General features: G+C 66.8%; 1 protein-coding gene across 3 annotated transcripts in view; it reads left to right on the forward strand.

The window, feature by feature from the left end:
• CAPN15 (calpain 15) overlaps positions 1–18642 on the forward strand; it is a 29441-nt gene extending 10799 nt beyond the window's left edge. Inside the window, exons 3-14 of one of the 3 annotated variants that reach the window (XM_055100124.2) lie at positions 2087–2365; positions 10310–11780; positions 12462–12670; positions 12757–12940; positions 13084–13307; positions 14575–14700; positions 14785–14937; positions 15330–15491; positions 15590–15819; positions 15894–16060; positions 16152–16330; positions 17336–18642. In XM_055100124.2, coding sequence (XP_054956099.2) covers positions 2184–2365; positions 10310–11780; positions 12462–12670; positions 12757–12940; positions 13084–13307; positions 14575–14700; positions 14785–14937; positions 15330–15491; positions 15590–15819; positions 15894–16060; positions 16152–16330; positions 17336–17513 — 3465 coding nt within the window. In that variant the 5' untranslated portion in view covers positions 2087–2183 and the 3' untranslated portion in view covers positions 17514–18642. The remainder of the gene's footprint in view (positions 1–2086; positions 2366–10309; positions 11781–12461; positions 12671–12756; positions 12941–13083; positions 13308–14574; positions 14701–14784; positions 14938–15329; positions 15492–15589; positions 15820–15893; positions 16061–16151; positions 16331–17335) is intronic. The other 2 variants (XM_055100125.2, XM_055100126.2) reach the window with 2 other exon arrangements.
• The last annotated feature ends 4784 nt before the right edge of the window (positions 18643–23426 follow it).

Below are 23426 nucleotides of genomic sequence, written 5' to 3' on the forward strand. Positions count from 1 at the left end.
CACCCCACACTGGCCCCGTGTGTCCTGTGACCGTTCTGCCTACGGGGCAGGCCTGAGCCACCACAGGATGGCAGGGTCTCCAGGGTGCAGGGCCTGCAATGCTTCAACCCTCCCACGACCCCAGCACCTTCAGAGAAAACGGACCCTCGTGCCGAGTGAAGTGGTTCAGGCGAACGTTATCACCACACGGGGGACTCGGCGGCTTCTGCCCCAGGCCTCAAAGGAGAGGGGATCCAGAATTCTCTGTCTCACCCCCTCAGCCCCTGCCCTTGAAGCTTCTGTCCCCAAGGCTGTGGGGAGGAACCAGGGAAGGGCTGGCGCGTCTGCTGTGCAATCCCAGGTGCTCGTGCCTCGCTGAGCTCAGCCCCTGCGGCCTCAGAGCTGCAGGCCCCTCCCAGGTGTCAGAGCACTGACTGGAAAGGCCCCCCACATCCCTGCCCTCTGCTGCTCCCCATCGTCGCGGGGGAGAAGTGGAACTGCACCCCCACCCCCCCAGCCTGCTCACCTAGGGCTGCCCCCAGGCCTCCCTGAGCTCCAAAGAATATGTTCTTTGGTGCTTCTTTTTTTTTGGCTCTGTCTCCCAGGCTGGAATGCAGCTGTGGTGCTCACGCCAGCCTCCCACGTCAGCCTCCTGAGTAGCTAGGTCTACAGCTGTGGTGCTCACGCCAGCCTCCCACGTCAGCCTCCTGAGTAGCTAGGTCTACAGCTGTGGTGCTCACGCCAGCCTCCCACGTCAGCCTCCTGAGTAGCTAGGTCTACAGCTGTGGTGCTCACGCCAGCCTCCCACGTCAGCCTCCTGAGTAGCTAGGTCTACAGCTGTGGTGCTCACGCCAGCCTCCCACGTCAGCCTCCTGAGTAGCTAGGTCTACAGCTGTGGTGCTCACGCCAGCCTCCCACGTCAGCCTCCTGAGTAGCTAGGTCTACAGCTGTGGTGCTCACGCCAGCCTCCCACGTCAGCCTCCTGAGTAGCTAGGTCTACAGCTGTGGTGCTCACGCCAGCCTCCCACGTCAGCCTCCTGAGTAGCTAGGTCTACAGGTGCACACCACCACACCCGGATAGTGTTTAGTCTTCTATAAAGACAGGGTCTTACTGTGTTGCCCAGGCTGGTCTCGAACTCTTGGGCTCAGGTGATCCCCCACGCACGGCAGCTTTGACACTTACTTGACCCTTTCCTCCTAAGCTCTACCCTGACGCTGGCTGTGTGTCCCAGAGACTTCATCAGAAGCTGGAAGAAGGGCTGTGACGTGTGTGACAGCAGGAACTGCTGGTCAACCCACAGCCGGCCAGCCTGCGGGGACGCCACCTTGGCCCGATCTTGGCGGGGAGAGGGGAGTGTATCGGACTCTGGGGAGAGCAGCTGCCTGCACGGGCAGGGTCCTCCCATCTCAGGATTAACGTTCTCAACTGTATTTGATTTCTCCTCAGCCAGAGGGGGTAAGGTGGCCTTCCCAGAGGCACAGGTGGGCCGCGTGTCAGAGGCCCTGGACAGCCTGTGCCTCTCCCGGGCCTCCCAGCAGGGGTGGCTCTCGCCTCTCTGGAGGGGAGACCCCAGGAACCGGCCCCCGCCCTCAGCCACAGCCTCACAGGGTCCTTGTTTCTCGGGGCCTGGCTCTGTGGGTGCACACGGCACAGTCGGGCTCCTGTCCTTCTGGAAGGCTCCAGAGTGGCATGTGGGCAGCTGCGTGACGCGGCCCCCCAGATCTCCATCCAGCCTGGCCTGCAGCAGCTCCCTACGCCCTCTGCTACCTCCCCTGCCTACCTTTGGGTAGACGTTCTCTTGACCCTTCCTTCTGTGATAAAGCAAAAGCGTGTGATCTCTTTTCTCACCAAGGAATAAAACGTCTCTGAATACCACAGACGTGATGCCGGGCTTTTGGGGGTCGGGGGGTGTCCTAGGGCCCCAAGGGAGGAGCCCTGTGGGTGCCGAAGTCGGGCCGCAGGCCCTGCACTGAGATGTCCCCTCAGCCTACCCCAGGCGGCTGGGCATGCTGGGAAGTCCTCCCGGGCTGTGTGTGTGAATCATGCTGTTTCTTCTCTATTTTCTCTCTCTGTCTGTTTATTTTTGTTGTGTGTCACTCTGACCAGCCGGCTGCCCTGTCTCTTCCCTCCATGCTCCGCTTCGCCCGCTGCCGGCCAGAGGTGACCAGGTCCGGCTCTCAGCACGGCCGCCGGCCGGGGGGCCATGGGGAGCTCCGCCTCCTCCCTGGCCGCAGAGACCGAGTCGGACCACAGCTTCCCCGGGGGACCGCCCTACCCGGGTCCCCCGGCAGCGGCTGGCTGGTGTAGGAGCGGCCCAGGGGGGCCTGTCTGGGGAGGTGCCCTGGTCAGCCGGCAGCACCAGCCCCCACGGCCCCGGGCCCGAAGGTAAGAGGTGGGGAGGGGTGGCCCCGGAGGGCTCCCGGGGGCAGAGGGCCTCGTTCTCAGGGTGCCCCCTCCTTGGCAGAGGTGCTTGCAGAGAAGTGGGTCCCTGCTCCTTCCAGTTGTGGCAGCTCTCTTCCCCAGGGTGCAGGAGCTGAGCAGGTCTGAGACCCCGGCCTCAGCCTGGCTGGTTGGTGGTGGGGATGGGGGCTAGTGCGCCCAATCCCGGCGGCCCTGTGTTTCTCACAGGCTGTGCTGCTCCACGCAGAGAAGCTGTTCCTGAAGCTTCTTTTTGGGCTGGGGTCGCTGGCGGCTGCAGGCTCTGGGCATGTTGCCTGCTGCCCACGGTTTCAAAGCTGCCAGCACTCGCTGGGCTCCGCCTGCTTCCCCCCCGGGGGTCACAGGCCACATGGCTTGGTGGCCGAACTCCACGTGCTGGCTCCTCACAGCTGTCACCGTGGCCTTGGCTACCCGCTGCGTCCCTCCGGAGCTGCCATCATGTTCTGAGGTGCCTGGTCTGGAGGCAGTCCAGGTGATGAGGTCTGGATTGGCTGGACCCCACCGATGCTCCTGCCGTCACCCCGTCCTGGCCCTCACTGGAGGCAGGGACACTCAGGGGCCCGGGGCCTCGGGGCCGGTGCTGCAGTGGCCGCCATTGCTCTCACAGCGGGTCCAGGCCTGGCTTCTGAAGGCGATGTGCCTGCGTCTCACACTCAAAAGGGCCTGCCAGGCTGCACCTGGCGGCAGCTCCCACGGGGGACGATGTCCTGCTGTCTGTTGGCCCCCAGGTGGGAGGGACGGGCGTGGAGCTGCAGGCAGTGGGCAAGGCCATGGCAGGTGGCCAGGCCTGGGAACCAGCCTCTAGGTGGCATCCACGCTGAGGCCTGAGCTCCGGCCGACAAGGACTGGGGATGCAGAGGATTAGCCAGGGGCTGTGTGGGGGAGCCCTGGAGCCCTGTCTGCGAGTTACCCCGATGAACAGGGAGACGCGGCAGAGGCAGGGCCGGGGAGGGGCCGTGTGGGGGAGCCCTGGAGCCCTGTCTGCGAGTTACCCCGATGGACAGAGAGACAAAGGCAGGGCCGGGGAGGGGCCGTGTGGGGCCTGGTGGTCGGCAGAGGAAGTGTCTGTGCTCCTCCTGCATGTGGTGGCACGAGAGCGCCTCCCAGTTCCTGGTGTTAACGCACCAGCCGCCTCCCAGTGAGCATCTCCACGTGTGCCGACAACAGCTTTGTTGAGGTAGAACTTACCAGACTCACCTGTTGTAAGAGTGCAGTTTGGTCACTCTTAGTGGTTTGTAGAGTTGTGCAGCCATCATTGCAATCCAGCGTTGCAGCATCCCACAGCCCACAGGGACCCCCAGCCCCACAGTCCAGCGTTGCAGCATCCTGCAGCCCGGAGGGACCCTCAGCCCCACAGTCCAGCGTTATAGCATCCCACAGCCCACAGGGACCCCCAGCCCCACAGTCCAGCATTGCAGCATCCTGCAGCCCGGAGGGACCCTCAGCCCCACAGTCCAGCGTTACAGCATCCCACAGCCCACAGGGACCCCCAGCCCCACAGTCCAGCGTTACAGCATCCCGCAGCTCGGAGGGACCCTCAGCCCCACAGTCCAGCGTTACAGCATCCCACAGCCCACAGGGACCCCCAGCCCCACAGTCCAGCGTTACAGCATCCCGCAGCCCACAGGGACCCCCAGCCCCACAGTCCAGCGCTACAGCATCCCGCAGCCCACAGGGACCCCCAGCCCCCGACGGCCACTGACCGGCTTCCTGTCTTGGTTTGCCTTGTGCAGAAGGTGCGTGGACGTGGGGCCACAGGACGTGGCTGGCTGGGTTTGCCTTGTGCAGAAGGTGCGTGGATGTGGGGCCACAGGACGTGGGGCCCCGTGTCTGGCCTCTTCACTCGGCACCGTGCCCTCCAGATTCATGCACCTGCAGCCCGAGGCAGTTTCATTCACTGCTCCTTTGCAGGATGAACCGCATTTTATCTATTCATGGACGCTAGGACTGCTTCCACGTGGCTTCTGTGGACAATGCTGTGAACATTCTTTACGAGGTTTTGCGTGGACCTGTTTTCATTTATCTTGCATAGATACCTAGGAGTGGGATTGCTGGGGCGTGTGGTGAACTTTCATAATGTCTTGAGGAACTGCCAAGCCATCTTCCGCAGCGGCTGCATTACCTAGTTCCCACTGGCAACGCTGGGGAGGGTCCTGGCGTCTCCACTCCCTCGACAGCTCCTGCCGTTGTCTGTCCTTGTGATTCTGGCCGTCCCAGGGGGTGGGAGCTGGTGTCCCCTTGGCTTTGATCTGCGTTTCCCTGGTGGCCAGCCATGTGGGGCCTCTCTCCCTGTCTCATCCACCGGTGCCTGTCTTTTTTTCATTCATTCACTTATTTATTTATTTAGAGACAGGGTCTTACTCTGTCACCCAGGCTGGGGTACAGTGGTGTGATCACACCTCACTGCAGCTTCTACTTCCTGGGTTCAAGAGAACCTCCCATCTCAGCCTCCCAAGTAGCTGGAACTACAGGCGTGCACCACCATAGCTGGTTAATTAAAAAAAAAAAAAAAATTTGGCCAGGCGCAGTAGCTCACGCCTGTAATCCCAGCACTTTGGGAGGCCGAGGCGGGTAGATCACCTGAGGTCAGGAGTTCAAGACCAGCCTGGCCAACATGGTGAAACCCCATCTCTACTAAAACAAAAATTAGCTGGGCGTGGTGACGGGCACCTATTATCCTAGCTACTAGGGAGGCTGAAGCAGGAGAATCGCTTGAACCCGGGAGGCGGAGGTTGCAGTGAACCAAGATTGCACCACTGCACTCCAGTGTGGGCGACAGAGTGAGACTCCGTCTCAAAATAAAATAAAAATACAAACCCTGAGCTTGGGAGGGTCCAGGCTGCAGTGAGCTGTGATCGTGCCACCGCACTCCAGCTTGGGTGACACAGTGAGACGCTAGACGCTGTCTCAAAAAACTTAAACAGAAAAATGTAGAACGGATTGTCGTTCCCTTTCTCGTTTTCCAGAGGGCAGAGGACTCTCGGCCCCTGCTTTTTGAGCACCAGGCCGAGCTTCAGACCTTGGGAGGGCCTCTCCAGTCTGCAGCTCCCGGCAGCCTCGGGTCACACTCCCGGGATCCCCAGGGACTGGCCTGGGACTACTGGGGGTGGCGGCCGTGGTTCTGGCTATGGGGAGGGAGGCGGAGCCGCGGGGCAGGCGTGGGGTCTGCTGTGCCGGGTGTGTGGGGCGTGTGTAGACTTTGGACCTGGCCTGCGGGGTCAGGCCGTGGTGTCTGATGACGCCACGCCGCTCTTTCTCTTTCACCCTGGCCTCCTGCCTGGCCCTCCCCTGGGTTGGCATCCCTGGGGCCACTCCTGCCCTTGCCCGCTGCTGTGGGGCCTGAGCTCCAGGCAGCTCCTGTCTGCTGCTGCAAACAGGCCCCCAAGGTGCATGGTGAGGAGACCCCCAGGCTAGAGATGGGCGAGAGCGGTGGGCTAGCAGACTGCGGGAAGGCAGCTGGGGCTCCACACGTGGAGCCCTCCCCACCACGTGCACGCACAGGCGACCCCTGCTGTGCTCCGACGGAGGGCGCTGGGACTGGGGAGGGTCAGCGCGGCAGCCCTGGCGTTTACTGAAGAGCTGCCTGCCTGGCTCAGTGCCCTGGTGGTCGCTGAATTCTCCCAACGCCCCAGGACAGCAGGTGCTGTGGCCCCATGACCGCTCCCCCACATGGATGAAGGGGTGGTGCACAGGCTGGTGGAGCCTGGGAGAGCCAGGGCAGCCTGTGTCACCCCGCAGCGTGCGGCCGGCGTGGGGCTGAGGTCCCTGTACAGCTGACAGAGTGCCTGGCGCCCTCAATCAGTAAATCAGTCATCTACGGGCCGGGCACCGGCGGCTCAGCACAGAGAGGCAACAAGGGTAGACCCCACCTGGCAAGGCTGACCGGCGCCGGGCTGGGGCCAGCCCAGGGGAGTGCAGCCCAGCTCGAGGGAGGCACCACGCCTGCCCCTCAGAGCACGGAGCAGAGCCCCCAATGGTATCCCCCACCCTGGGCACAGGTTGCAGGGCTGCCCCGGCCGGACAGGGCATCCGTGTTTCTCGGTGTGGCCTCAGGGCTCTGGTGGCTTTGACCGAGGCCCTGGGGGACAGAATGCAGCTTCCTACTCCTCCCTTTTCCTAAGAAAGAGGCCGCCTCCCAGGACGGGCTGCGCCAGTCACAGGCCCACGGCCTCCACGCTCTGGGTGCTGCTGTCCCGGCTGCTTCGGGGCGGGCTCCGTCTTGCTCGCAGCGAGCGGCTTTATCACCTCCCTTTTGAATTGGAGCTGAGTGTTGGCAACGCCCAGATGACTGGGGCACACGGGTCTTTTGTGTTGGACTTTTCTGGACACTTGCCTCGATTTTCCATTCAACTTGGCCTCTGTGCAGTAAGGAGTGGCCCATCGTCTCCCCCCACGTCGTCGTCTCCCCCCACGTCGTCGTCTCCCCCCACGTCGTCGTCTCCCCCCACGTCGTCGTCTCCCCCCACGTCGTCGTCTCCCCCCACGTCGTCGTCTCCCCCCACGTCGTCGTCTCCCCCCACGACGTCGTCTCCCCCCACGACGTCGTCTCCCCCCACGACGTCGTCTCCCCCCACGACGTCGTCTCCCCCCACGACGTCGTCTCCCCCCACGACGTCGTCTCCCCCCACGACGTCGTCTCCCCCCACGACGTCGTCTCCCCCCACGTCGTCGTCTCCCCCCACGTCGTCGTCTCCCCCCACGTCGTCGTCTCCCCCCACGTCGTCGTCTCCCCCCACGACGTCGTCTCCCCCCACGACGTCGTCTCCCCCCACGACGTCGTCTCCCCCCACGACGTCGTCTCCCCCCACGACGTCGTCTCCCCCCACGACGTCGTCTCCCCCCACGTCGTCGTCTCCCCCCACGTCGTCGTCTCCCCCCACGTCGTCGTCTCCCCCCACGTCGTCGTCTCCCCCCACGTCGTCGTCTCCCCCCACCTCGTCGTCTCCCCTCACCTCGTCGTCTCCCCCCACGTCGTCTCCCCCCACGTCGTCGTCTCCCCCCACGTCGTCTCCCCCCACGTCGTCTCCCCCCACGTCGTCGTCTCCCCCCACGTCGTCGTCTCCCCCCACGTCGTCTCCCCCCACGTCGTCTCCCCCCACGTCGTCTCCCCCCACGTCGTCGTCTCCCCCCACGTCGTCGTCTCCCCCCACGTCGTCGTCTCCCCCCACGTCGTCGTCTCCCCTCACGTCGTCTCCCCCCACGTCGTCTCCCCCCACGTCGTCGTCTCCCCCCACGTCGTCGTCTCCCCCCACGTCGTCGTCTCCCCCCACGTCGTCGTCTCCCCCCACGTCGTCGTCTCCCCCCACGTCGTCGTCTCCCCTCACGTCGTCTCCCCCCACGTCGTCGTCTCCCCCCACGTCGTCGTCTCCCCCCACGTCGTCGTCTCCCCCCACGTCGTCGTCTCCCCCCACGTCGTCTCCCCCCACGTCGTCTCCCCCCACGTCGTCGTCTCCCCCCACGTCGTCTCCCCCCACGTCGTCTCCCCCCACGTCGTCTCCCCCCACGTCGTCTCCCCCCACGTCGTCGTCTCCCCCCACGTCGTCGTCTCCCCCCACGTCGTCGTCTCCCCCCACGTCGTCTCCCCCCACGTCGTCTCCCCCCACGTCGTCTCCCCCCACGTCGTCGTCTCCCCTCACGTCGTCGTCTCCCCTCACGTCGTCGTCTCCCCTCACGTCGTCTCCCCCCACGTCGTCTCCCCCCACGTCGTCTCCCCCCACGTCGTCGTCTCCCCCCACGTCGTCGTCTCCCCCCACGTCGTCGTCTCCCCTCACGTCGCCTGCCCCCACGTCGTCGTCTCCCCCCACGTCGTCGTCTCCCCCCACGTCGTCGTCTCCCCCCACGTCGTCGTCTCCCCTCACGTCGTCGTCTCCCCCCACGTCGTCGTCTCCCCCCACGTCGTCGTCTCCCCTCACGTCGTCGTCTCCCCCCACGTCGTCGTCTCCCCTCACGTCGTCTCCCCCCACGTCGTCGTCTCCCCTCACGTCGCCTGCCCTGAGCCCGCTCCCTTCAAAGGTAACCATCCTGCAGTAGTGAGGGCTCCTCGGTGAGCACGTGTGGCCGCGACTTCAGGAGCGTTCTGGGTTGAGAATTCCAAAAGGGCTTCGCTCAGGCCTGGCTTTGGGTCTTTGGGCTCCTGACGCGAGCTTTTACTTCCGGGCTTTGGTGGTCTGGCCTCAGGAGGTCAAGGCTGCAGTGAGCCCTGCGTGAGCCACTGCACCATCCTGGGCAACAGAGTCAGACCCCGTCTCTAAAGTTCAAAACAACATCTCTGTAAGGGTTTCGGGTCTCTGAGCCCATGAACCTGCCCAGGCCCTGCAGAGGTGAGGGTGGCCCTGGAGTGGCTGCGGGGTTGTGGAGACCAGAACCAGGGCAGAAGGGCAGGGAGGGTGGGGGCCCTGCCGAGGTCTCCCGCTGCTGACCCCTGACCCCTGGCCCCCTTCCACCTCGGCCCACCGAGAGAGGCCGGCACAGCGCAGACTGCGGGGTCAGTGACACTCCACTCGGCGTCTCCAGCCACAGAAGGGCCGTGGCCTGCCTTCGCCCTCCTCACCCATGTCCCGGGGCCACGTTTGAACGTTAGGCCTTGTTCTGACTTCATTGAAACCGTCCTGAAGTGCAGACCGTCTTCCTGACCCACCTGGGTTTTGCCAGGATGACTCCGAAAGGTGTCTCCCAGCAGACACACCCCGCTGGCGATTGTTTGGTCCTGGGGACCCGGGTTCTCATTCTCCTCTCTGGAGCTGGTGAGGCTGTCCTTGCTAGTCAGTGACAACTACAGGGCCAAAGGGAGGGTGTGTCCCAGGAGGCCCAGCCCACCTCTGCCTGCACCTGCGGTCAGCGGGGTGCAGAGTCTGTGAAGGCACCTCCCGGAGTGGGGGCTGCAAAGATCATGGCCACTCTGCCACCCACAGGGGCCCGGGCCGGACGCCTGGGCTGTGCCGCCTCGGCAACCAGGCCGAGGAATGTGCAGGTGCGGCCGGGAGCCCGCCGGCCACGGCTGCATCCATGCCCTTCTCCGAGTGGTGATGGCGGGGAGAGGCCTGGCTGTCTGCGGGCAGATTGCTTGGGCTTTCACAGAAGCCCGCTGTTAGAGCAGGTTCCCGGCCTTGGGTCTGTCTGCTCCAGCTGGACGCCCTGAGCCTCGCCGGGCCCAGTCCACCCCCGTCCACTCTGCCAGGGGCAGCTCAGAGCCCTCGCCACGCGGGGCTGAGCGCAGGGAAGGCAGCATCACGGAGTTCGCTCAGCTCCACAGAACACCCGTGTTGCTCGCGGAGACTTTTTGTTTTTGTGCTTCTTATGAAGAGGCAGGTTTTCTTTCTTCCTGAACCAAAAGGGTTTAGATGGAGCACAAGATTCAGGCCATATTTACAAGAACAATTGATTTTTCTGCCAGGCAGAGCAGCCAGTCTGTCTCGGAGGCTGTGCTGTGGTGTGGGGAGGCCCCTTGCTCAGATCAGCCTGTGCCTTCCCCAGGCCCCGGCCCATCCACCTGCCCTTCCGTAGGTCTGAGCACCTCTTCTTCCACGCCCAGGACGACCTGGTCCTGAGTTTGGCCAGGACCCCCTGCTATCTGCCGTCCACAGGCCTGGTGACAGAGAAAGCAGTGCCCTGGAACAGCAGCCCGGCTTTGGGGTGCTCAGCCCTCTCTGTAGGATCCCGTGTGGCTCAAGGGATCTGCCAGGCCTCCAACGGGCAAGAGGGGCCCTGAGCCATGGATCCATTCTGGGCGGAGGCAGCCCCCACCGCCGCCTGCCTCAAATGCTCAGCCCTAGGCCCTCGGCCCCGTAGCTCTGCAGCCACAGACGGGTGCCTTCCCCAGGCCGAGAGGAGGGTGGGGTCCAGCTGCTCAGGATCTCACAGGGTGGCCCTGACGAGCACCTTCCCTTGCAGCCACAGCCACTCGCCCGGGTCTATGGCCACGGTCGGAGAGTGGTCCTGTGTGCGCTGCACCTTCCTGAACCCGGCCGGCCAGCGCCAGTGCTCCATCTGCGAGGCCCCCCGGCACAAGCCCGACCTCAACCACATCCTGCGGCTCAGCGTGGAGGAGCAGAAATGGCCCTGCACCCGCTGCACCTTCCGCAACTTCCTGGGCAAGGAGGCCTGCGAGGTGTGCGGCTTCACCCCGGAGCCTGCGCCTGGGGCTGCCTTCCTGCCAGTCCTCAACGGTGTCCTCCCCAAGCCACCCGCCATCCTGGGGGAGCCCAAGGGCAGCTGCCAGGAGGAAGCAGGTCCAGTGAGGACTGCGGGGCTGGTGGCCACGGAGCCCGCCAGGGGGCAGCGCGAGGACAAGGACGAGGAGGAGAAGGAGGAGCGGGAGGAGGAGGAGGGAGCGGCGGAGCCCAGAGGGGGCTGGGCGTGTCCGCGTTGCACGCTGCACAACACGCCCGTGGCCAGCTCCTGCTCCGTCTGCGGGGGCCCACGCAGGCTCTCGCTGCCACGGATCCCTCCTGAGGCCCTGGTGGTCCCGGAAGTGGTGGCCCCGGCCGGCTTCCACATCGTGCCTGCCGCGCCTCCACCTGGCCTCCCCGGGGAAGGTGCCGAGGCCAACCCCCCAGCCACCAGCCAGGGCCCAGCTGCCGAACCAGAGCCGCCCAGGGTCCCGCCCTTCAGCCCCTTCTCGTCCACCCTGCAGAACAACCCCGTGCCGCGCAGCCGACGCGAGGTTCCCCCCCAGCTGCAGCCGCCGGTGCCTGAGGCTGCCCAGCCGTCACCCTCTGCCGGCTGCAGGGGACCCCCCCAGGGCTCGGGCTGGGCTGGGGCCTCCCGCCTAGCAGAGTTGCTGTCTGGCAAGCGGCTGAGTGTGCTGGAGGAAGAGGCCACAGAGGGTGGCACCAGCCGCTTAGAGGCCGGCAGCTCCACCTCGGGCAGTGACATCATCGACCTGGCCGGAGACACCGTGCGTTACACGCCCGCCAGCCCCTCCAGCCCCGACTTCACCACCTGGTCGTGTGCCAAGTGCACGCTCAGAAACCCCACAGCGGCCCCCAGGTGCTCGGCCTGCGGCTGCTCCAAACTGCACGGCTTCCAGGAGCATGGCGAGCCTCCCACCCACTGCCCCGACTGTGGGGCCGACAAGCCCAGCCCCTGCGGCAGAAGCTGCGGACGGGTGTCCTCGGCCCAGAAGGCCGCCCGCGTCCTGCCCGAGCGCCCGGGCCAGTGGGCCTGCCCTGCCTGTACCCTGCTCAACGCACCGCGGGCCAAGCACTGCGCCGCCTGCCACACGCCTCAGCTCCTGGTGGCCCAGCGGCTGGGGGCCGCGCCCCTGAGGCGCAGGGAGAGCATGCACGTGGAGCAGCGGCGGCAGACGGACGAGGGCGAGGCCAAGGCGCTCTGGGAGAACATCGTGGCCTTCTGCCGGGAGGTGAGGCGCCCCCTCGCCCTCTTCCTGCTCCTGAGCCTCCAGCTCCCGCCCTCCCCTTCCTAGGCTTTGGGCTCTGGCGATGGGCTGGGGAGGAGCCCACAAGGCCTAAGACGTGATGGGGAGGGCAGCACCCTCCGCCCCGAGGTTCCAAGCTCCCAATGGCCCCGGGGTCCAGCTTGGCCTCCTGACCTTTGGTCCTTGCTGGTGACCGAGATGCACGACCTTCACCCCACTCAACCCTCCACCGTGGCCAGGAGGGCCCCAGAGCCCCGTCTGATGTGCCGCAGGAGGCGAGGGCTTCCCAGGGGCAGCGTGGAGACCCCGCTGAAGTGCGAGGTCGGGATGTACCCGTGCTCCACCCACGGGTCAACTGGGGCGCAGCCTGCACCCTCCCCAGCAGGGCCAGGGCCAGAGTCGTGCTGCCACCCACTGGGGGCTGCGCTGTCCCCCTGGGCCCACACGTCCCCTGCTCCTCACCTGTCGCCAGCCGGTGGCCTCTCCACTAGGGCTGAGGGCTTCCTCGACACAGGGCCGGCGCCAGGTCTGTGGCTGTCCACGCTCCACCCGTCCCTTTGGGGCTCAGGCAGTGCTTTTGGGCGCTCTCCTGGGTGGGGTCTTGTCCCTGCCAGGTGGAGCGAGGCCGCTCGGCCCAGCCTGAGCACACGGCTGTGGTCTCTGCAGAACAACGTGAGCTTCGTGGATGACAGCTTCCCTCCCGGGCCCGAGTCTGTCGGCTTCCCCGCGGGTGACAGCGTGCAGCAGCGTGTGAGGCAGTGGCTGCGGCCCCAGGAGATCAACTGCTCCGTCTTCAGGGACCACAGGGCCACATGGTCTGTGTTCCACACACTGCGGCCCTCAGACATCCTGCAGGGGCTGCTGGGGAACTGCTGGTGAGGCCCTCTCCAAGGCCGGGGTGGGGTGGGTGGGCGGGCGACCGGCCGCGGTCCCCGCGAGGTCACCCTGAGGCTCTGCACAGGTTCCTGAGCGCCCTGGCGGTGCTGGCAGAGCGGCCGGACCTAGTGGAGCGGGTGATGGTCACGCGCAGCCTGTGTGCAGAGGGCGCCTACCAGGTGCGGCTGTGCAAGGACGGCACGTGGACCACGGTGCTGGTGGACGACATGCTGCCCTGTGATGAGGCCGGCTGCCTCCTCTTCTCACAGGTGGGGCGGCCTGCAGGGTGGGCACGGGCGGCAGGGGCAGCCTCTGACCCCAGCCCCGAAAACAAGGCCGGCTGCTTCCTCTTCTCCCAGGGCGGGTAGTGTGGGGGGCGGGCGGGGGTGGCCTCTGACCCGGCCCTCTGCAGGCGCAGCGGAAGCAGCTGTGGGTGGCCCTCATCGAGAAGGCGCTGGCCAAGCTGCACGGCTCCTACTTTGCGCTCCAGGCGGGCCGCGCCATCGAAGGCCTGGCCACGCTCACCGGCGCCCCCTGTGAGAGCCTGGCGCTGCAGCTCAGCTCCACTAACCCCCGCGAGGAGCCCGTTGACACTGACCTCATCTGGGCCAAAATGCTGAGTTCTAAGGAGGCTGGGTAAGAGGAGGGCCACTGCGTGGTCAGCCGCGTTGGGAGGAGAGGCGAGGCGGAGCGGTGGGAGACGTGGGGCTGGTGGCCCCTGACCCAGTTCTGCGTCCACGAGGTGCCCCTGGCGTGGGCTGACCCCGCGTGGCCAGGCCACAGCCCCAATCACCTCCCCCTCCCTGGGCGGGGCTGGAGCTGGCCTTCTCATGCCAGGAAGGCCACATCCTGGCCAGGCCGTGGGGTGGGCCCGATGCCGTCACCCCCCCGGAGCAGGTGTGAGCGGCGTGTTGAGTTTGACCCGGGCCGTGGGGCGAGACCGATGCCGTCACCCGCCTCGGGGCAGGCGTGAGTGGCGTGTTGAGTTTGGCCACACTCTGGTCAGCGGGTCTGCGCCTCGACCCCCAGGGGCCTCCTCAGAGTGCCCCGGTGCGAGCACCCTGAAGCTCCCGGAGCCCTCCTCTCAGCTGACCCTGGGCAGTGCCGCTGCCCACCCGCCCGGGAGCCACAGAGCCCAGAGCCAGCCCCACAAGGCCTCCAGGGGACCCAGGCCTGCCACCCCTGACTCAGGCCCTGTGTGCTTCAGGCATGGTGGAGGGGGCTGGTCCAGACCCTCCTGAACACTTCACGTGGTCCCTACAGGCAGGAGTGGGCCCTTCTCTGCTGCCCCTGCCTGTCTTGGTGGCAAGGTCGCGGCCAGCGAGGGCACTGGTCAGCGAGGCCCCGGTCATTGAGGGCCCCGCTCAGCCATGCCCCCAGTCGGTGAGGGCCCCAGTCAGCCATGCCCCTGGTTAGTGAGACCCCCTGTCAGTGAGGGTCCCCTGTCGGTGAGGGCCCCTGTCGGTGAGGGTCCCCTGTTGGTGAGGGTCCCCTGTCGGTGAGGGTCCCGGTCGGTGAGGGTCCCCTGTCGGTGAGGGTCCTCTGTCGGTGAGGGTCCTCTGTCGGTGAGGGTCCCGGTTGGTGAGGGCCCCGATCGGTGAGGGTCCCCTGTCGGTGAGGGTCCCCTGTCGGTGAGGGTCCTCTGTCGGTGAGGGTCCTCTGTCGGTGAGGGTCCCGGTTGGTGAGGGCCCCGGTCGGTGAGGGTCCCCTGTCGGTGAGGGTCCTCTGTCGGTGAGGGCCCCGGTCGGTGAGGGTCCCCTGTTGGTGTGGGTCCCGGTTGGTGAGGGTCCTCTGTCGGTGAGGGTCCCCTGTCGGTGAGGGTCCCCTGTCGGTGAGGGCCCCGGTCGGTGAGGGTCCCCTGTCGGTGAGGGTCCCGGTCGGTGAGGGCCGCTCTGCCACACAGGTTCCTCATGGGTGCCTCCTGTGGCGGGGGCAACATGAAGGTGGACGATTCGGCCTATGAGAGCCTGGGCCTGCGCCCCCGCCATGCCTACTCCATCCTGGATGTCCGAGATGTCCAGGGCACCAGGTAGGGCCGGCCTGGCTGAGGGTGGGTGGGGTGCCGGTGAGACTCGGGCAGTGTGGTTTGGATCCTCACCCCTGTGGTCTGCAGGCTTCTGCGGCTCCGAAACCCGTGGGGCCGTTTCTCCTGGAACGGCAGCTGGTCCGACGAGTGGCCACACTGGCCGGGGCACCTGCGTGGCGAGCTCATGCCGCACGGCAGCAGTGAGGGCGTCTTCTGGATGGAGTACGGCGACTTTGTCAGGTATCAGCGCTGTGGGGCAGTGTGCATGCTGCCCCCGCCCTCCCAGGGCCAAGTCCTTCTCTGGAGAACAAGCCTGTCCCTCCTGCTGACCTGGGGTGGGGACGGCTTGTTCATGGCCCAACCCAAATGGGACCTGGAGCTTCAGCTCCAAGGTGCCAACCTCAGAATTCAGGTCCACCCAGGTCAGCAGATTCCAGCGCCCTGAAGAGCCAGCCCTGGAGGGCTTCTTAGTATAGGCCTCAGGGATGGGCCCCCAGGGGCCGGGCTGCAAGAGAACGGTGACGGAGCAGCTGGCACCTGCTGGGGTCACCGGCCTGTGGTTGCGGTAGGCGCTGAGCCACGGAGGTGTGGGCCGTGGTAGGCTCAGGGCCCCGTCCTCCCGCCACCCGCAGGTACTTCGACTCCGTGGACATCTGTAAGGTGCACTCGGACTGGCAGGAGGCGCGGGTGCAGGGCTGCTTTCCCAGCTCGGCCAGTGCGCCCGTGGGGGTAACAGCGCTCACGGTGCTGGAGCGGGCCTCGCTGGAGTTCGCGCTCTTCCAGGAGGGCAGCAGGTGGGTGCTGCGGGGCCCCATCGGGCTGGGCTGGGCTGGGCTGGGCTGGGCTGGCGGCCATGACCACACGTGACCCCGGCCCGTGGTGTCTGGCGCAGGCGCTCGGACGCAGTGGACAGCCACCTGCTGGACCTGTGCATCCTGGTGTTCCGGGCCACGTTCGGCAGCGGCGGCCACCTCAGCCTGGGCCGCCTCCTGGCCCACAGTAAGCGCGCGGTCAAGAAGTTTGTCAGCTGCGACGTCATGCTGGAGCCTGGCGAGTACGCCGTGGTGTGCTGCGCCTTCAACCACTGGGGGCCGCCCCTGCCGGGCACCCCTGCCCCCCAGGGTACGTGGCCCCTACCCCAGGCTCATGCCCCAGGCCCACGGGGAGGGCTGCGGTTCACACGCCCCTCCTTGTAGCCTCCAGCCCGTCGGCAGGGGTCCCGAGAGCCTCCCCAGAGCCGCCGGGCCACGTGCTGGCTGTGTACAGCTCGAGGCTGGTCATGGTGGAGCCCGTGGAAGCCCAGCCGACCACGCTGGCCGACGCCATCATCCTGCTCACCGAGAGCCGCGGAGAGCGGCACGAGGTGGGTGGGGGTCCCGGGGGAGGGTGGCATGGGGCAGGGGGAGTATGCCCCAGCGCCTCCCCTGCCCCACAACTGCCATTCCTGTGCCCAGGGCCGTGAGGGCATGACCTGCTACTACCTGACACACGGTTGGGCGGGGCTCATCGTGGTGGTGGAGAACCGACACCCCAAGGCCTACCTGCACGTGCAGTGTGACTGCACCGACAGCTTCAACGTGGTGTCCACACGCGGCAGCCTGCGCACCCAGGATAGCGTGCCACCCCTGCACAGGTGCGCCCCCACCTCTGCCCCCCCACCCCTGCACAGGTGCCCCCTCCCCTACCCCTGTGCACCCACACCCAACCCGTGCCTCCCCACCCCTGCACAGGTATCCCCTCCCCTACCCCGGTGCACCCACACCCAACTCGTGCCCCCCCACCCCTGCACAGGTGCCCCCTCCCCTACCCCAGTGCACCCACACCCAACCCGTGCCCCCCCACCCCTGCACAGGTGCCCCCTCCCCTACCCCTGTGCACCCACGCCCAATCCGTGCCCCCCCACCCCTGCACAGGTGCCCCCTCCCCTACCCCAGTGCACCCACACCCAACCTGTGCCCGCCCCCCACCCCTGCACAGGTGTCCCCTCCCCTACCCCCGTGCACCCACACCCAACCTGTGCCCCCCCACCCCTGCACAGGTGTCCCCTCCCCTATCCCCCTGCACCCACACCCAACCCGTGCCCCCCCCACCCCTGCGCAGGTGCCCCCTCCCCTACCCCAGTGCACCCACACCCAACCCGTGCCCCCCCACCCCTGCGCAGGTGCTCCCTCCCCTACCCCAGTGCACCCACACCCAACCCGTGCCCCCCCACCCCTGCACAGCTATCCCCTCCCCTACCCCCGTGCACCCACACCCAACCCATGCCCCCCACCCCTGCACAGGTATCCCCTCCCCTACCCCCCTGCACCCACACCCAACCCATGCCCCCCCACCCCTGCACAGGTGCCCCCTCACCTACCCCGGTGCACCCACACCCAACCCATGCCCCCCCCCACCCCTGCACAGGTGTGCCTCCACCCCCACGCCTGCATGGGAGCCCCCGCCCCTACCCCGTTGCAGCCACACCCAACCCATGCCCCCCCCCCCGACCCCTGCAGAGGTGTGCTCATACCCCTGCCCCCACCCCTGTACGGGTGTTTGTCACCCCACTCCTGCTCCTGCCCCTGCACAGGTGGGCACAGCCCTGCCCCCATCCCCACCCTGCCCTCCACGGGTCCTCACCGGTCCCCTCCCCCAGGCAGGTCCTGGTGATCTTGTCCCAGCTAGAGGGCAACGCCGGCTTCTCTATCACCCACCGCCTGGCACATCGCAAGGCAGCCCAGGCCTTCCTCAGTGACTGGACAGCCTCCAAGGGGACCCACAGCCCCCCGCTCACGCCAGAGGTCGCCGGTCTGCATGGGCCCCGACCGCTGTGACCACCACGCCTGGGGCAGGGGCTGTGCACAGACGGTTCCCCCACCCCCACACGCACTTTATGAGGGAGACCCCGACAGAGGACGCTTGAGCCAGAATCTCAGGACCCTGCCCAGGGAGCTGCCAGCCCAGGGCTCAGCTTCCCATGGGCCCCCCGCCCCCCTCCCTCCCCTCCCTGAACCCCACAGTCCGCCTGGCCAGGCCTCCCGGCCGCCACGCAGAATACCTCGAACCAGGCGGGCTGTGAACCAGCCCCGCTCACCTGCCAGCCCCAACACCCGACGGGGGCCGAGGCCAGGCTGCCCCTCCCTGTGGGCTCAGGGTCTCCTGCGGGGGAGGCAGCCAGGAGTTCTGTCCACAAAACCAAATCTGGGTGTCAGAGGCCAAGACCCTGGGGTGGGATCAGGGACCACCCCTCACGGGGCATAAGGTCAGTTTTCCCCCAGAGCCCGGGTCCCTGTCCCCCACAGGGCAGGCGGGGTCCCTGGAGCCCTGGTGTGGAGCGGCGAGTCCCGGGGCGGTGCCTGTCTCAGAAGAAGGGGCCCTTGGCCAGCCCCCCAGTGACACTATGCAAATCCTGGAGTGCCCGCCAGGATCGAAGCCATGACTGGGTGCAGGCGGGCGCCAGGCCCGCTGTGGGTGGGCACCAGTTCTCAGCACCGCTCACTGCTGCCGGGCACACTGGGACCAGCAGGCTCCTCAGCCAACCCTGTCCCTCGGCCCGGCCCTGCCAGAGAGGGACCCCAGCACATCGTGGGCATGGGCAGGGCTCAGCCGCTCCCACCTCCCCACAGAAGCCCAGGAGTGTGTGGACGTCTGAGCCCAGCTTTCTGCGTCCCCACCCGGCCCTCCTGGCCCCTCACCCCCGGCAGCGGGCCGGCCTCGCCCCCACTCCCCCTCCTACCCCGGCAGGGGCTTCCGGGGCCTTTTCACCTGGAGAAACATTCCCACTCCCCTTTGGCCTCCCTGTACTCCGAGCTGTGAATATTTTTAACCCTGTAAATACGGCCAGCTCTTGTGACACAGAGACTATTTTATCAACTGTCAGCCCCGTTCCTTTACCATAGGATTCTCCACAGTGGTTTCCGACTCAGGCTCCAATGGACCAAATAAAAGCGTTTTGTTTTGTAATCACGCCTCCTCCTGCTGTTGCCTCGCCCAGGGCCCTGTGGAAGGGCGGGGAGGTTGCAGGTCTGAGGGATAGGCCCTGCCCAGGCATCCCGGGCAGGCGGACGGGTGGGGGCCCCTGGAGATGGCCGTGGTGGGGTGACTCACAAGCTTGTAAGGGGCAGCCGGCCCTGCCAAGTGGACGCAGCCAGGAAGGACGGAGTGACTGGGCGGGGGCAGGGGTCAGACCCTGCGGCCGCAGCCCCAGGGCCAGGAAGGACCGGGCAGACGGGACAGCAGCGCATGCAGTTTCTTCCAGCGAGGCATCCGCACGGGGGGCTCTGTCTGAACCCATCAGTCACCCGGCAGGAGCAGATGGAGTGAGGGGGCGCGTGGGGAGAAAAGTTTCCTGTCCCCTCCCAGCCTCGTCCCAGGGTGGCCTCTGCCCCCACACGGGTGCTGCTGAGCAAAGCGCCCGGTCGGAGGCTCTGCTGTCTCCCTGGACGGAGTTGGGGGCTGGGGTGCGGCCGGCGCGGGGTAAGAGGCTGTCACGGGCAGCGTATCGAATGTGAAAGCAATTAAAGCCACCAGCAGTGTTCGCTCCGGGCGGGCCTCGGGCGGCGGGGAGCTGCCAGAACACATCTCACCTCGGTGCCCGCGGACGCCGGCCCTGCTGCTCCGCGACTGCGCCACGTCACACTTCTCCTGTGGGTGGGGGCCCGGCTCGCACCCGCTCCTGTCTGGCACAGAGCTGGCTCTGTCTAGTCCTGGGGTATCTGGGACCCCCGCTCCTCCCGAGACCCTGCTCCTCTGTCCCTGGCCCCACCCCCACCACCATCCACCTCTCTGGCTTCTGCCGCCCCAGCCCTGGGGTGGCCCAGGACAGAGGCCCACAAGAAGGACCCTCGTGGGCAGGAGTCCCCCACAGCAGGCAAGGGGTCCGTGCCCACCCCCTCAGCTGCCCAGAGTCCCCACTGGCCCAGCCAGCAGCCTCCTCTCCACTTGAAAGCCCCCGGGAGCAGCTCCCACAGGGAGGTGATGAGGGAAAGGGGGGGCGTCTGCAGAGGACTCAGGGTCCCACAGCACAGACCCTGCCAGGTGTTGGGCCAGGGCCACGTGAGGGGCTGCTGCGGGGGCCTGGAGGAGGTGGCTGGCAGCAGGTAAGGGGAAAAGATGAGAGCGTCCTGCCGGCAGCAGGGAGGATTGGCTGGGCAGGACACACAGCCCCGGCGCGGGGCAGACCCTGGTGGCAGCTGTCGGGGCTGACTCCTTCCCACTGTCACTGCCCGGCCCCCGCCCAGCCCTCCCCTCCCTTCTCTGTGCAGGCCTCTCCCCTCCCCCGCATCTCCTCCTGGGTCTCACCCCCACCAACAGCACCATCTCTCTGGTGTATCTGGTCTGTGCCAGCCCTGTGCCCCCACGGTGCCCTCTCCTGGCCCCTCTTGTTGGCGCTGCTGGCCACAGCCTTCCCGGGGTGGGCAGTGGCGAGTTCTCACTTATGAGGCATCTCTGTCAGAAGCATTTAGTGTACAAATTAGCCGTGGCCTCCTCGCCTCCTTCCACAGCTCTGGGTTCCAGGCTGACTGGGCCGCGGCTCCAGGCCCTCTCCCGCCTGCCTGGGGCGCACGGCTGCCCAGTGTGGACCCCTGGCTGCCTGCCCATGTCCTGGCAGGAGTGCCCGCTCCCCACTGGCTGGCCAGGGCTCCTCCAGGACCCCGACCTAGACCTGGGCAGGGGTGGCCATGGCAGGCCGGGGGTGCTCAGTGAGGTTTTGGGGGGTGGGAGGCCAAGGCCCAGGACCCGGATCTACCCCAACAGTGGCCAGCCCTGGTGCTGAGGGCTACAGGGGAGCTGGACGTGGGGCCCCACCACCCCACCTGCCAGTTGGAGGCCCCGCCACCCCGCCCGCCAGCCCGCCTGCCACTCAGGCGGGGAAAATCATCTGTGACAGGCCCAGGAAGGCCAGCCCCGGGGGCCGCAGAGAGACACACACAGCTCCTCTTCCCAACATATGGCTGCTGTCGGCCCCGGGCGCTGCTGGCCAGTGCCAGGCTCGGGAGCCGGTGGGGGCTCGAGCAGCCTCAGCCTCCCCTCCCACCCGCCTGGCCGGCTGCCGCCTCTGTCAGTCTACATCCCAGCCTCCTGGGACGGGGCTCACTCCCACCGCAGCAGCTCGGCCCTCCAAGGAGCGTCCTGTACCCTCCTCCGTCCCAGAGGCTCAGGACACACAGAGGGTCAGCCCCGCACCCGGCCCAGGGTGGCCAGTGACCCAGCACGTCCATGAGAGAGTGCAGTGCGTGGGGAAGGGCCCAGCTGGGGTCTTCCAGAGCCGGGAGGCGGGTGGGGAGGGGACTCTCTGGTGTGGACTCTGGGATGGTCAGGGCTGCTGGGGAGGACTCTCCCTGGTAGCGTTCGAGCCGGAAGACTCCTGGAGCCCCCATTCAGGCGCCTCCTAACAGGGCCCCCGTTCCCTCAGGCAGATGGACCCAGGGACCCCAGAGCTCCGCAGGCTCTTCGTGTGCCCCCCACACCCTTGGGCCGTTGTCCTGGGCGCTCTGGCCCACTCGGTTGCCCAGCCCCCTCCGTTCTCCCCTGGCACCCCCACTGTGTACCCGCCCATCAAGGCCAGCAGCCTCAGGCTGGTGCCGAGGGCCCTCACGTGTATCCATGACCCCTTCCGCCAAGGCTGGGCTGCCCCTCTCAACCAGGGGTCCTCAAGTGGGCCGCAAGGAGGAAGCCCCCAGGAGGCCTGTGCTCTGTAGACCTGGGGTTCTTGAAGTGCTCAGGGTGGCCACAGGCCCTGGGGTCCGTTATTGAAAGGACAGACATCAGCTGTGTCCGGACACCTTGCAAGGTACTGACCCCACGTGGGGGCTCCAACCTGCTGCTGCTGGATAGATTGCCCCGGTCTCAGGACCTGCGTGGGGCCTCCAGCCTGGCTGCAGCCCTGCCACTGCCCTCACTGCGTGGGTGCAGGCACCCCGGCCCCTGCACCTGTCCCGACACTGGCTGTGTGTCGACGCTGAGGGGATGAGACAGGCCTGCCCCCGGGCACTGGCCATGCCGAGCGCTGCCTCCGCTGCCTTCTCTGAGCCCAGCTCTCCGTCCTGCCCGTGAGCCCCCGGCACAGAGTCCCAGTGTTAATGGAGGTGACAGGCGGGCAGCCGTGGGCAGACCGGGCAGAAGAGGTTAATGGCCAAAAATGAGCTTCTGGCTGGAGGCAGAAGGAGGGGCCATGGGGTCCCCATCCCACCCTGCACTGGGACTGGCTAAGGAGACATCAGGGCACCCACTAGGACCAGAGCAGAAGTGCCCGGACACTGAGCACCCCACTGCCCATTCTGCAGATGGGGGCCATGGGCCAGAAAGTTGGGGGAGTGGGGGCACAGGTGCCAAAACAGAGTCCCAGTCACTGCCTCAGAAAGCAGAGGCCACCTCTCCAAACCCAAAGTCAGCCCAGTGTGCAAGAGCTGGGCCCCAGCAGGTGGGTCATGGCCGCAGTGAGGAAGCTGACGTGCCCAGGGGGCCCTGTGGTTGCGGGGTGCTGGCACTGATGTCCCGGCCTCGCCTGGCTGTTTGTGATGGGAACAGTCATCTGGGCACCCAGTGTACTGGCCTCACATGCTCCTCACCCCCCACCTCGTGCATGGCTGAATCTCGGGACCCCCACCACAGGTGCAGGGCCCCCGCATCCTCCCTGCCAGAGTCCTTCCGGGAGGCCAGAAACACGTCCAAGTTGTGCCCCGGGGCCCCTCTCGCGGCTGCCCCTCTTCTCTTCTCATGCAAACTTCTGCAAAGGCCCATCGGTGGTGAGGGGTGGAGGTGCTCCGTCAGTCTGCTCAGCGCTAGACACGGCCTTGTTCCCCCTCTGGGGCTCCTTGGTCCCCTGAGCTTCACTGGGCTTTATTTCCTGTATGCTGACATCTAGGTGCTCCAAGACCAGGCCTCCCTGCTCCCTACTTTCCTCCCCTGGACAATGGCCAGAGCCTCCAGCCAGTTGGTCTCCTGTGCTGTCAGCTGTGGCCTCTTCCAGACCTTCAAAGGGGTCAGTCTCGGGCTGGCCAGTGAGGGACTACTGGTGTCAGGGTGACCTTGGACCCTAGTCTCCTGGGGCAGTGCTCAGCTGAACACGTCCAGAGTAGAGTCTATGTACAGAAGCAGCCGGCCTCCTGGCCCCCGCTCTCCACGGGGCTGCTGGCGTGACGGCAGCCCAAGCTGTCTCCCGGCCCGGAGCTGCCTGCACGGTCAGCTGGTCAGCTGGGCCAGGCCAGGTGGGCAGAGAGAAGGCTGGCATGCTCTGCCATCCACAGCACCCCTCCCAGTCCCCTGCCCCACCCCAGGGACTTCCCTCAGATGGGCGTGTGCGGCTGTGTCAGGGAAGGTGGCATGGAGGCAGGAGGGAGACAGAGCCCCATGCCCACCCCAGAACCAGGGGCTGCTCCTCATGGACCCTGGGTGTGCTCTACCAGGGGGCTCTGCCAGCAGCCGGGCCGGGGCCACGGAGATGCTGCTGGGCTCTCTTCTCTGCCCCATTCGAGGGGTGACACCCAGAAGCCCCGTGGGGTCCTCCCTTCTTCCCCAAGGCACCCCTGACCCCGACCTGAGCTGGGGACAGCCCCGTAGCCTGCGGCTGAGCCTGCAGAGAGCCCCAGGTCCTGGGGAGCTATGTGGGCCGGGCTCCCTGTGCTCTCTCAGAGTCAGCAGGGAGTAGCACACTCCCCTCTGGCTGGAGACCCCGAGACGCCCGCCTACCGCAAGTGTCGGGTTTAGGACGTCTCCCCTGAGCGAAGTCAGGGGCTCTGCCCCAG

Source organism: Pan paniscus, chromosome 18 (genome assembly GCF_029289425.2).
Source record: "Pan paniscus chromosome 18, NHGRI_mPanPan1-v2.0_pri, whole genome shotgun sequence".
NCBI classification, from domain to species: Eukaryota; Metazoa; Chordata; class Mammalia; order Primates; family Hominidae; genus Pan; species Pan paniscus.